At 47.0% G+C, this 12,856-nt stretch overlaps 1 protein-coding gene across 3 annotated transcripts in view; it reads right to left on the reverse strand.

Moving 5' to 3' along the window:
- Positions 1 to 3,824: 3,824 nt before the first annotated feature.
- Positions 3,825 to 12,856, reverse strand: part of LOC120903944 (daxx-like protein) — a 29,599-nt gene continuing 20,567 nt past the window's right edge. The window contains exons 3-8 of one of the 3 annotated variants that reach the window (XM_040313625.1): positions 7,992 to 8,333; positions 5,286 to 7,922; positions 5,065 to 5,202; positions 4,777 to 4,984; positions 4,485 to 4,700; positions 3,825 to 4,413 (exon numbers count right to left, since the gene is read on the reverse strand). In XM_040313625.1, the coding sequence (XP_040169559.1) occupies positions 4,325 to 4,413; positions 4,485 to 4,700; positions 4,777 to 4,984; positions 5,065 to 5,202; positions 5,286 to 7,922; positions 7,992 to 8,333 (3,630 nt within the window). In that variant the 3' untranslated portion in view covers positions 3,825 to 4,324. The remainder of the gene's footprint in view (positions 4,414 to 4,484; positions 4,701 to 4,776; positions 4,985 to 5,064; positions 5,203 to 5,285; positions 7,923 to 7,991; positions 8,334 to 12,856) is intronic. The other 2 variants (XM_040313627.1, XM_040313626.1) reach the window with 2 other exon arrangements.

The raw sequence follows: 12,856 nt of genomic DNA on the forward strand, positions 1-12,856 counted from the left end.
CCAAGCAATAACGGGCCTTGCTCCATCGAATACTACAATAGTATTCTCTAGTATCCTTTATGTCGCTCATCACGATCCAACCAATGGGTCGGCCACACCACTTTTCAGGTAAAAATCTGACGGCCAGTTTATCTGGTATCAACATCATGTTCCAGGGCACTACTTTCGCAGCAACAATATCTAGTATGTCTGGAAGGTGGTCACATGCAATCATGAATGAATTATTCAATGTCGTGATGCCAATTGCAGTTATTCTTTACAGGACAATATGTGTAACATTAAACTGATGTTTTAACATATACATCACAGCTACGTTTGCAGTAAGGTAAGTTCTATTAATTTGCTCCCATTATTGACTTACCCGGGTAATCTGGTGTATGAATAAATCCCTTTAAATAACAACATCTTTCTAACGCTTTGAGAATGTGTGTTGGATGCTCCGAGCTCATTTGTTCTGCATGTGCAGTACTAATGTACGTTGTATCTTCGAAACAATCTTATAATATTGGTAGGTTATATTATAAATTTTTAACACCAAGGTGTCATTGTGATAGAATTGTTTAATTTTATATGTAATGGTCTGAGTGTAAGCCGGTCTCGAAGTACAGTTGTCAACTCGTACAACTTAACAACTGCCCGTCACAGATTCAAGTCCCAATTGGACCGTGCTGCCATACGAAGGACTGACTATCCTGCTATGGGGGAGTAGTACCATAGGTCACTGAAAGCCGAGCCCACAAGTAGTGGTACAGGCAGGCATTGACCGACAAACGGTTGTTGGCCCAAAAGAAGAAGAAGAAGAAGGTATGAGTGTAATGATACGACAGACGACGTATGTCAAATACTCCCCAAAATCAATTTCTTATGCTAAATGGGCCACTCTGTTTGAGCATATTCATCCTTTCCTGTATTATAATTCCAAGGAAATTAACCTGAAAAAGTAACTGGCAGGGAAATTCAATACATCAGCAAGATAATTTAAAAACGGAAATTATAGACCCCTTCCAATCCATATGCACTTTTCTCCCCACCAGTACAAGATCTAGATTATTGCCAGTCTCACCAGAATTTGCTTACAAATATTCTGATTGTTTGCAGATGGTTTATATTTAGAAACTTAATTTATTGCTTCTTCTTAACCACCGCATCCTTCCTTTTTTGCAAACAAAAAGACCTATCTAGTGATTGCTGTATCACCATATTTACTTCCATACAAATGGCTGAATGTACTGAATGGTTTTTGAGTTCACATTTCATTTCCTGTCCGCTTTATCAGATTGAAACAAATAATTTTTGTTCGAAATTTATGAAATTTTCATTGTACTCCTCTATACTCTAGGACACAAAGGCTTACTAACAGTAGTAATTTATAGATTTTCTGCTAAACTGTATGACTGCAGGAGCCAGAATTTTTTTTGTTTGACAGAGATATACAGCATTACAATAGAATGCCACTGAACATTGATTAAATCCTGGACGACTCCAGTAGTGCGTTCCCCTATCCGTACGTTTCTCCTTCATAGGTCATAGGTGGATTTGTAAATAGGGTTTTGTCTAGTTTATCTGTTATCCGAGTTTTCGACTGCTTGCTCAATCCCTTAGTTGGCATTAGCTACATAGCAGAGCTCCAGACCAATGATATCTATATCATCAGCGTATCCCAGGATATTTGTTGACTTACAAAAATGGTTCCCTAAGACTTCAACTTCGAGTCGGGGATTGCCATCTCTAGCATTAAGTTCAATAGGAGACAGTCAGTCGATCTCCTTGGTGCAAGCCGATGGTGGGTCGCAAAATGCCCTGATATTTCTAGGTCCACCTTCAACAACGTCACATAGTCAGTCTAACTAGTCTGATCAGCTGACGATCAGGATCAGGATCTTAAAACAGTTCATTGTATCTTATGTCGATGAATGTATGAAGAGATAATACTTTTTTTGCATTCTACGGTTTTCAGTAAGAGTTGGCTTTAGATCTGGTCAGTGGTGGATTTTGCGTTCGTCTGAATCTTCTGATAGTTTCCGATTACCTTTCGACGTGTAAGATTAGTTCATCGTAAAGCGAACATATTGTATAGGCGGTAATTAACACCGCAATTCGCAATCTTACCTGTTTCCATTCTGTGCAATCATATAGGACTTGAAACTGCTTTGAGAATAATTAAGGCTCTTCTATCCAACTACAAAGTGCCAGAGTGGTAACGTGGGTCATCATTATTTAAGTAAAGAATGAAGTAATATGACATTATAATAATATAATCGAATTTTGTACAAGAAGTTATGTTGCTAGATTATACTTAATGAGCATGGAATGTAAAAAATATCGGACATTGATTCCCACGACCATCCTTTATGAACTCGAATTATGGACCATCCGAGTGAGAGATGCAAAAGTTCTGGGTGTGTTGAAGCGACGCATTTTCGGGAACATTTTGGACAATGTGTTTGAGCATGTAACGTGGAGGCGAAGGATAAACTACGCAGTGATGTGCTCTCTAGAGCGCACCCACGGCTCCGATCCGATTCCGACTATTGTTAGTCCGATTTCGACTCCGCCAAAATGGAACCACTAGATCCGCCCGGAGTCGGAGTCGTCCGGAGTCATCCGGAGTCGTCCGGAGTCGTCCGGAGTCATTCGGAGTCGTCCGGCGTCATTCGGAGTCAGAGTCGTCCGGAGTCGTTTGGAGTCGTCCGGAGTCGTTCGGAGTCGGAGTCGTTCGGAGTCAGAGTCGTTCGGAGTCGTCCGGAGTCGTCCGGAGTCGTTCGGAGTAGTTCAGAGTCGTTCAGAGTCGTCTTAGTCGTCCGGATTCGTCAGGAGTCGGCCATAATCGATCGGAGTCGGGGTCATTCGGAGTCGTCTAGAGTCGATCGGAGTCAACAGGAATCAGAGTTGGTCGGAGTCAACAGAAGCCGTGTGTTTTAATGTGCTTGTGATCAGACATTGCACTTCAGATGTGCACTTTATGTACAGGCCTTTGTTTCGAAGGCTGACTCCAGACGACTCCGAAAGCTCAGATCGACTCCGCACGGCTCCAAACGACTCCGGAAGACTCCGAACGACTCCTATCGACTCCTGACAACTCCGGACGACTCCGACTCCGAAGGACTCCGGACGACTCCGGGCGATTCCGGACGATTCCGAACGACTCCGGATAATGCAGGGCGGTCCTACCTTCCGGAGTCGATTCCGAATTTATCGGAGTCGGATCGGAGTCGACTCCTGATTTTTGCCAACTTCACCCATCTCTAGAACTACGTGCTTATTGACGTGTATGGCAAAGCAGACATTGTTAAGATGGCGTATACCAGCATGATACAATGGGGCAGTTTACCATACTAACTATAACACCATAGCATGCTCCATTATTAGAATGGTAAACTCTACCTCGTTTGACAGCGATTCTCAGCTTGGCACGAGCCGCGGAGGAGCACAGCGAGTTTAATGGCAGGATCATGTAAAGAAAATCTGCCGGAGATCGAGTGTCTACATGGATGGGAAGCAGCAACCAGGAAGCAAGCATGCTGGAGAAACGGGCATGATCGGGTCATGTTAGGACGACATGCACTGCGATGATCAGATTCCTGGTTTTTAATAACAAATAATTATTTAAATCTGATAATTATCGTAATATTTTCTACTGCATCTTATCTTATCACCTATTTAATCAAAATCCAAACATAACACATGTACACAAAGATTGCTGAAAGAAGAATTGGAGCGTATTTGTGGCGTAGGAAACTATGAAAAGAACCCAAGAAAAGGACGATCAAAGACACATCACTTCGTTTTTCGGAAGGAACAGCAAAAGATAAATTCGGATAGGATTACTAAAGCGAACTCTCTCTCTTTCTCGAACTCTTTATTACACTGTTTTTCATAGTATTTACAACGATCACCCAGTAAATGGGCCGGAGCGGGAAATCGTACAAAACAGCATTTTACTAAACTTAACGAATAAATTATCATTTAAACTTAACGATTATCAAAACTGTTCAGACCACTAACGAACCAAACAGAGAATGGGATTTTATCCATAGTTTTCTGGAGAACTTCTCGGTTGCGCTCCCATTCATTCTAGTTGGTCATATATTGCCAAAATAATAATGGTTACTTTCAATCGGTAGTGCATTGTGAACCTGAACGTAATTTTGATTGAAATTGAAAACGGACACTCATGGAAGGGCATTTTGTAATAAATTAACAACACAACTTCGAGGACAGACGGATTGACGTTTCAGGTCTGTGTTTTCCCCACCCGACTGGAAATTAACGTGATCGTGTTTTGTAGATTCGTGTCCAGCTTGGTGGTGGCGAGGGTGAATGCTTACAGCAACGAGTCGATAGCATGTATAACGCCGTTCGTTGTTGGGATATTAGACGTCTGCAGATAACCATCGTTAACCTTGATTTTACCTGTAAATTAGGGAAATGGTTAATTTGGCTTTTGTTCGTTAGCTTCATGTAAAGTTCCTTTTGCGACGTACCTCCCGTCTTCTGCAGCGTAACTGTCTTTCCCTCCGCCATAACGTCCTTAACCTGGTAGAAACGCATACCGGCAGTGAATAAAGTGCCCGGGACAACGTGCTTGCGTACGAGCTCTTCCGCCTGGTCCTTTTCCGTGACTAGGTTGGTGAGTTCCTCAGTCGAGAGGTGAGCAAATGCGGCATCGGTTGGAGCGAATACTGTGTAAGTTTTGATACCTGAATGTGGCACAGGGAAAATACCGAGTTTCAGCAAAGTTTTTGCAAACGATCTTCTCCTATCGTACGACTTTACCTTTATTCTGGAGAGTATCCGACATGCCCGATGCAAACAATGCTCGTAGGAAGTGAGTAAAGCGTCGCTCACGGTCCGATTGAAGCGTCTGAAGAATATCACCAACTGGTAGCGGGAACATGACACGGTCGACGGCATGAGCAATACCCTGGGGGATCACGATGTCCTGTTTGTCTGGCACGACCATAGCGCCGTTGATGGTGGTCACCTAGTGGGTCGGAAATTAAAATTAAAAAACGTAATTAACTAATTTGTAATGAAATAGGCAGCTATAGTGCCACCCATTACCTTAACGTCGTTCCATTCCGAGTCGTGCATGTTGTATTGATTTACGCGAAGCTGAGTTCCGGCCAGGGACACACCAGTCATTTCATCCTGCAGAGACGCGATTTCGAACGATCCAGGAATGACGTGATGCAAGAGCAGCTGGAATGAAAAAAAAGATCAGTGATGAGTGATGAATGATGATCGACTTCCAATCAGACTATTGGCCCTGCACTGCCACTTACTCCGCTCAGTAGGCGTGGGTTGTTGCGGAACTTCTCTTCCGCCTTTTCGGGTCCGCCCAGCTGGACAAGCAGACTGCGGAAGGCTTTATCGGTGGGCACGAAGATTGTGTACGGGCCCGTTTCATTCAGTATCGTATCGAGACCAGACTGGCGGAGATATTTGGCCATGGCAAATAGTCCGTTATTCTTGAGAATTGCTGGTAGTTCATTTTGCTGCTGCTGGGTGTCCTCCTTGGGAGCGCTGAGCGTGTTGTCTTGTTGCTGTTGCGTGATCGTTTCGGATGCGGATGCCGTAGGGACAGCATCGCTAGCGGTGGACTGATGTGACGCATGAATCGTCTGATGCTGGTAGGTACTGGCCGTCTGCTGTTGCTGCTCAATGGCAGCGGCCGTAGCCGTGTCCGAGAAATAATTTTCCGTGTTGGCAGTCTGATAGATGCTAGGTGCTGGTGTAGCGGGCGGGATGGCCGTGGTAGACACCGGGGTGTACACTGAGTTTGCTTCGGAGAATCGTGCCGTGCTGTCGGCGGTATAGCTACCGGACACTGGCGACGGCGTTGAAAGACGGGCCGAGACTTGCTGTGGAAGCGTGCTGCCAGAGTAGCCACCCGGTGAGTATGCAGTGACACCGCTGCTCGGGCTTGCCGGGGAAGGCGTGGAAGCGTAGATGGTGGCCGGTGCCGGCGAGGCGGTATGGTGTACAGTACTGCCGGACAGGAAAGCAGTCGAGGCGTGATCCTCGATCGGTGTGCTGTGTGGAATGATCGTCACCGAGTTGGCTTTCTTGATCGGTTGATGGCGTGGCGTCGTAGTCGTGATCGGTGCGTCCTCGATCAGGTCCGGCTTGGCCACGGATCCCTTCGACACGACCGACGATGGGGGAGGCAGCTGAATTTCACCGTTCTTGATGCGTTTCAAGATGCTGTCCACATCGGCACCGGACGTTTTGGTTTCCTTGTCACCGCTACCCTTTACCCCTTGCACCTTGTACGATCCGTCATCCTGTTCCTCCAGGTACACAAAGGTAACCTTCTTTTGAGGCGGGATCTTGCCCACCTCCTGGATCTGCCCATCCTCCGTCTGCTTGATCAGTTCAAAGTCCGCACCCGGGGGAAGCAGACCACTGCGCGCAATGTCCTCGAAGGACAGTGGTTTCGGTGTCGTGGGCGAATCGAGCTGCTGGGTCAGCACACCCTCCGAGTTGGCGTTGGCGCGCTTGATGATTTCGGGATCGGTCGTACGGATGACCTGCACCTTTTCACCGTTCGGTAGTACCAGATCGGTCGAGCTGTAATTCTTGCCACCAAGATCGGGCGAAGTTTCGGCAAGGGCAAGCTTCAGCTGCTTAAGCAGATCGTCTCGTCCGAGCGCTTTGGTAGACTTTACCTTCGTGGGCTTCGCCTTGGCTGGCTTTGCCGTCTCGGACTTGATCGTTTGGAACAGGGTCTGACGGTTCGCGCTGAGCAGTACGTCCAGATCCGACTGAGTGATGCTGCTGTAGTCCTTCTTGCTGTTGGGCTTGAGCGGGATCACCGAAAGCTGTCCACTGGTGGCTGCAGCGGTTGATGTAGTTGGTTCTGGTACGGCTACGGGCTTTGACTGCATCTTAACAGCCTTTTCAAAAAGTGTCCGCTCCGACGGCAACACATCGCGCGAACGTACCTGAGTTGGGACGGTCTTTTGCTGCTGTTCGTATTGCTGCTGCTGTTGCTGCTGCTGTTGCTGCTGGAGGATCTTTTGCTGCTTCTTCAGGAACTCCTGATGCAGCTGCTGTACCTTCGCTTGCTGTTTCTGGTATTGCTTCTGCAGGAACTGTTCATGCTTTTGGATTACCTTCTGCTTTTCCTGCAGCTCGCGAATCCGTTCACTTTCTTCCTTGAGCCGACGTTCGTACTCCTGCTGCTGCTGATAGCTAAGTGGTTGCTGCTGTTGTTGCTGTAGACCGTTAAAGTTGGTCGCCTGACCACCGAACTGTGCACTCTGCACGGGTTGCTGCGGTCCGCTGAACGTTTGTATTTGAGGTTGGGCCTGTGGGAATCCAGCACCCTGGGGCTGGGCGTTGAAGTTATTGGACGATTGGGCAAATGGAACGTTCGGTTGCAGTCTCGGAAGCTGCTGTTGCTGCTGCTGCTGCTGGAACTGCGGCGAGGGCTGCTGGAAGTTCGTTCCGATCGACTGCGAAAGCGGTGGGAATTGAAGGGCCGGATTTACGGATTGGCTGTTGTGGAATGTCGGCTGCACCGGGAACGTCGACTGGCCGGCGTTCGGCCCGGACAGCTTGAAGTTTTGGGGAGAGTTGTGCAGTGGTAGCTGCTGGTTGGTGAACAACGGCACAGGCTGTTGGCCAAGGTTCGCCCCGTTCGATGGTGCGCCTTGGCTCGGGAAGCGAACCTGTCCATTACCGGTGAAGGAAGGAGGAGTCTGAAGGAAAGGAGCCTGAAGGGAGTTGGGTCTTTGGGGTGCACCGAACGTTGGTGTATCGATGCTGTTCAGAAAGGAGGAAGGTTGGCTGTTCAGTGGCTGACTGACGGGCGCGGGGCCATTAGTGTGTGGTGGTGGTGGTGGTCCGTTGAAGAATGTGGCCTGCTGTAGTTGGTTCTGTACGGAGCGCTGCTGTGGTGGCAGTCGTGTGTCCTGCTGTAAGAGTTGTAAAAAATTTGGTATGAATGTGGTCTGCGTGTGGTGCTGGAAGTAATAGCGGTTTACTTGTGCTCCAAAGCTAGGTCCTGGACGGCCGGACGGTGCGCGGAAGCTGTTCACCGGTCCATTGGCCGGTGATGATGGTGGTGGTGGTGGATGTAGATTGTTCGAGTGGTGATGGAAGTGTGCGTTGGGCTGGAAGTGTTGCTGTGTACTACTTGGGCCACTGAACGGTTGCCTTGAATGGGGTTGAGGGGGCACCGGTATTTGAATCGACGGTTGTATGAAAACGTTCGGCGAACGTTGGTTTTGATGCAGATTGAAGCGATGCTGGTGCTTCTGAATGTCGCTCAGAATGTGCGTCTGCTGCTGTTGCGTCAGCTGGCGTCGCTGAGCTTTCGGTGGAACCTATTGACCGAACGAACAGAGAAGAATGTTTCGTGTCAGAAATCGTTACTGCTGCGGACTTACTGAGGCACGAGAGTGAATGAGGCTGTATAATTGAGGTCACACACGTTTGCATGCACACTTTTGAGGACGATCTTCACGCGATGGTTGTGTAATTTTAGCCAAACAACATTCGTGTACCCGCTCTAGCATCCTTTCACTATCAATAAACGCAACCAAATCGGCAAAGTAGGTTTATTAACCCGTTCCGTCGTTGGTTATCTTCACCGCTCTCATAAAAAGAAGCCCCTTGTTTACCATCATCTTCAACACTTTTCTTGCACAATTATACCGGTCCCTTGATTTGACTGCATGGGTTACGTTCCTTTTTACCCAAGAAGCGACCCAGCGGCCACTGATGACCCACTGCCAAGAGAAAGGAAACATTTTCAATCGAATCTGCAACACTACAAGTAGCTCATTACAGGCCCCTAGGGAGGGGGGAGTGTCTTAGATTCGGGAAAGGACCCCAGATCTAGCGAACCGTCAAGATGCGCGCAAAGCATCGCGGTGCGATGATGTAACAAGCGTTGCCCCTCCGATACGCCCGCTCTGGGCAATTTCAACTGCAAAGAAATGAAAACACTAGTGATGCGCCCCCCTTTCATCCCCGTGGTAAGAGGGTGGTGAGGCACTGGATGATGCTCGATGGAAGCTGTGGCGATACGAGAAAGGCTGGCCCGAAGCCGACACTTTGGCTAACACGGTTATGCAGTTTTACGGGTCGATTGTTTGGGGTCGTTTTCTTCTCTGGATGTGGTGAACGCGTGAACGTAACACCATTCCGCTGGCGTTTAAAGCGCCAGCCGCGGACGCAGCAACACCGGTTCGGTGGTGGTCAATTGTTTTCGACAGCCCCAGCTGTCCGGCGCGCAGGAAGTAGATGATGCCGCTTTGGATCATTGCTTCGGTACCGCTTGTTTTTGTGGGATCGGATGTGGCGTGGTCCACGAAATAAGCTTGCCACCAAGAGAGGAGATGTTTCGTACACGATCGCGCCGTTACGTCAAACGCAAGGGAAGGCCAAAAGAAGAAAAAAACTCAGAATCGGAACAATCGGTATGCGGGCTTCCATTGCTCTAGTTACGAAATTGTGGGAAGAGTTGCGTGCAAGCATCAATTGGGAAGGGAAGGTTCGCAATGATGCGTGGCGCGAAGCGATGTGATCTCAGCTTTTGTGCGATCACTCTGGTTCCTGGTTCTCTGCAACGCTCGATATGCGTTTCGCTTTGCGTAAGAACTATGCGATGAGAGCCAGTTGATGTAAACAGTGATCAATGGCTTTATCTTAGCGTATCCACAGTGATTACGTAAAGAACAGCGATGATGTGTGTAATCCAAGCGTTTCTGTTTGTGTAATGTTAATCGGATCAAAGGTTAGGAAAGTTAGATGATGGTTTTTGTTGATTTTGGTATGTACCTAGGGGAGTACCCACGATCATGCACCGAGAAGGTATACCTTCATAACCAGCCCCAACGGTTATGACAATACGGTTTTTTTTTTCATTCAAGAACACACAATTGATCACTTCATTTGTCCGCGCATCGTGAGAGTTGTGAACTTTCCTAGACTTTCGAGTGTAGACGAAAGTGAATCAGTAGACGCGTCTTTATGCGCGTTAGGCTCCATTGCATCATATACAACAACCAGCAGAAAATCTCCTTCGCGTAGTGGACATTCCTGCATTCGATTGCATTCTTTTGTATGTGCCCGTTTGCCTTCCCTTTAAGCGTCGGCTTCATCGCACGAAATGGACTTTCACTTCGATCAAATACCTTTCTTCCGCTGGCCACCGCTGATTGACCACCACCAGCAGACCGTGGATCCGGCGGGAAGAGCGCGTAGGATATAAGCGGGATTCTTCACCTTCCCCATTATGCCTTTCAAAACGCAGTAATCGTTTCTACAAAAAAAACAACAACCGTACCGTGGAATTTGATTCATCTCCTTTAACGGTCACTATGTAATGAATGTGCTACTTTTTACGCACCACCTCGACCACGAAAGACCATTTTTAGAGCTTTTTGATGGCTCAAGATGCCAAATTTCGTCATCTGTACCCACACGCAGAGTTGGGCTTGATCGTTTGCATAAATTACGCTTCCTCTTGACATTTTCAGTGTCCGTGTGATTCGTGTAAAGCGCGTTCGATTGGACGATTTGAACAAGTGTCCAATCGTGAAAGTACCCTCAATGTGTGAGCGTACCAATTCGTCGCAATTCATGTACTTCACTTTCAGTCCGCTCGGCTGAAGGTTCCGTTTTTTTGCTGCTGCTGATTCCCAAAGGCGAGGAGATCATGAACCAAAGATGATTGTAATTACCATTACGACGCATTTCCTTCCCGAGTGATGAGAAAAGCAACGAACGGTCGAGTGATTGACTGTCCACTGAATCATTAAATTTCAAATGAATATTAATTTAATACAGCTCACCGCTTGGGGAAGCTTCATTATTTTCGACCCATTGCGGTCGTTAGCTGCTCGATCGGAATGCTCCGTCGTGACGAATTGGTTTTAGGAACACGGAGAAGATGTTTCGAGCGATGGGAACGGAGCAGCACATTCACTTGTGCACGCTGCCGGCTCTACACAGTGGCACATTTTCGGTAAAGTGAAGGTGCTCTTCTGCAGCACAAAACCGTGATCAGTGGCCAGTGATTTTCCACCAGAAAAATCAACAGCAGATCAAATGGCTCAAGGTAAACCTTACAAGAACTGCACTACTAAAAACAAAACAAGCATCGATCGTTAAACGCGAGGTATAATTGAACATGCAGTCTTGTTATGTATGCATTGTCTTAGAATTTGGACGTTGCAGAACGGCGTAAAATGGCTCTTGGGATATTATACAAATTGGAAAAGCGACTAGTATGTGGAACATCATTTTCAACCATATGTTCGTTACAACACAGAGCTTGTCTTGTTGAGCATTCATTATTTTAATGGAAACGTATGATCATTTTCTGAATAATGTGCTTCTATTACCCGATAATCCAAGGAATTTCTGTTTTTAACATTCAGATTGGTAGGTATAAATATAAAAAAATCTTGTCTGTTATTTAATTCATTTAATTCCATGCTATATCCTAGAACGCGGCAACACATAGAATTGTAAAGATCTTTACAATGAAACACAACATTTCAAAGCAATTATACGTCTGAATTCAATAACATCGAAATGAATGCCTCATTCCTTAGCTTGATCATATTGAACTAGAAAAATAGTTACAATCAGCCTTTTATTCCATTCACTCGGAATTCTCAATTTCATAGAAATACCATTATTTCCTCCCAACAATGTTGCCATTACACGGTATCTTTCTCCAGCTCGAAGGTTTTTGACAGGTTGCCACCAGGTTTGGTTACTCTATAGTAACCGCATTTTCTAATACCCTAGCTCGGCCATCCAAAACGCAGTGGGCGGACAAGTGGGGGAGAAAGTGTTCTCCGTCGGCTGAGAAATTGCTGCATTTAACTGCAGTACCGACACGATGCCAACGACATGGATAGTATAATTAAACCCATCCACTCGGACCACTTGCCGGCCGATCGGGCACGTGAAACGAGCCAGTTTCAGCTTCTTAACAAGTGGGTGGGTTCGTCTGGATGGTGATTGAGACGAAAGTGAAACGTACTTTACGCAAGTTTCAATTACAATTCAACCGAACGGCACTCGCATTGAAGCAGCAGCAGCAGCAGATTGGTACGATAAAATGAAGCTAAACTGCGCTCATTACCATCGATGATGGGGTAAAATTCGTATGCATTTCGGGGCAAATGGTGATTGAAGATCAGGAAGAACACCGTGCTATCTTCAGCTGAGGACGACCTTGTGATGCATGAGCATCACATACCCCATGGCCGTTGATGAGCCATTGAGCTGAGTACGAACAAGTGGGCTAATGCGCCCGAGCGCTTCAAAACAAGTTTCGAACCCTGCAGCGGCCATCGCGGTGCTGTACAAACATAACGATATTATGATCGATCCTCTCTATCGGTGATTGGTTATTTGTGAAGCTTTCGCCGCAAAACGAAATTGCATAATGTCTATCGCAGCAGGCTACCACCGGTGCGATCGCGTGGCAAAAATCACAGCTTGAAGCAAATTGCATTTGACACGTTCCCCGGGTAACATCGGTGTTCCATAATTGCCGGAAGGGGTTCAATGTGCGGGGAGACTGGCGACTCAAGCATACTCAGCTGGGTGCAGTGCAATTGCTCGCCAGCAGGCGCCACTTCCAGACGGTTCCACCGACAATACGCTAAACCGTACCGGGATGCGAGGAATGCTGCTCTCTAGCCCGATAGAGATGGTTAATTTTTGCTCGTCACTTATGCAACGGAGCAGCTCTAAACGACCACCAGCGCCACCACTACTTCCGAAGGGGGCCTGAGTCGAATTTCAATTTTCGTACACTAGAAAGACTCGATCGATCTGATGTTGGTTTGAAAATGAATCGATCACCGACCAAATAGACACA

This window comes from Anopheles arabiensis, chromosome 3 (assembly GCF_016920715.1).
Source record: "Anopheles arabiensis isolate DONGOLA chromosome 3, AaraD3, whole genome shotgun sequence".
NCBI lineage: Eukaryota > Metazoa > Arthropoda > Insecta > Diptera > Culicidae > Anopheles > Anopheles arabiensis.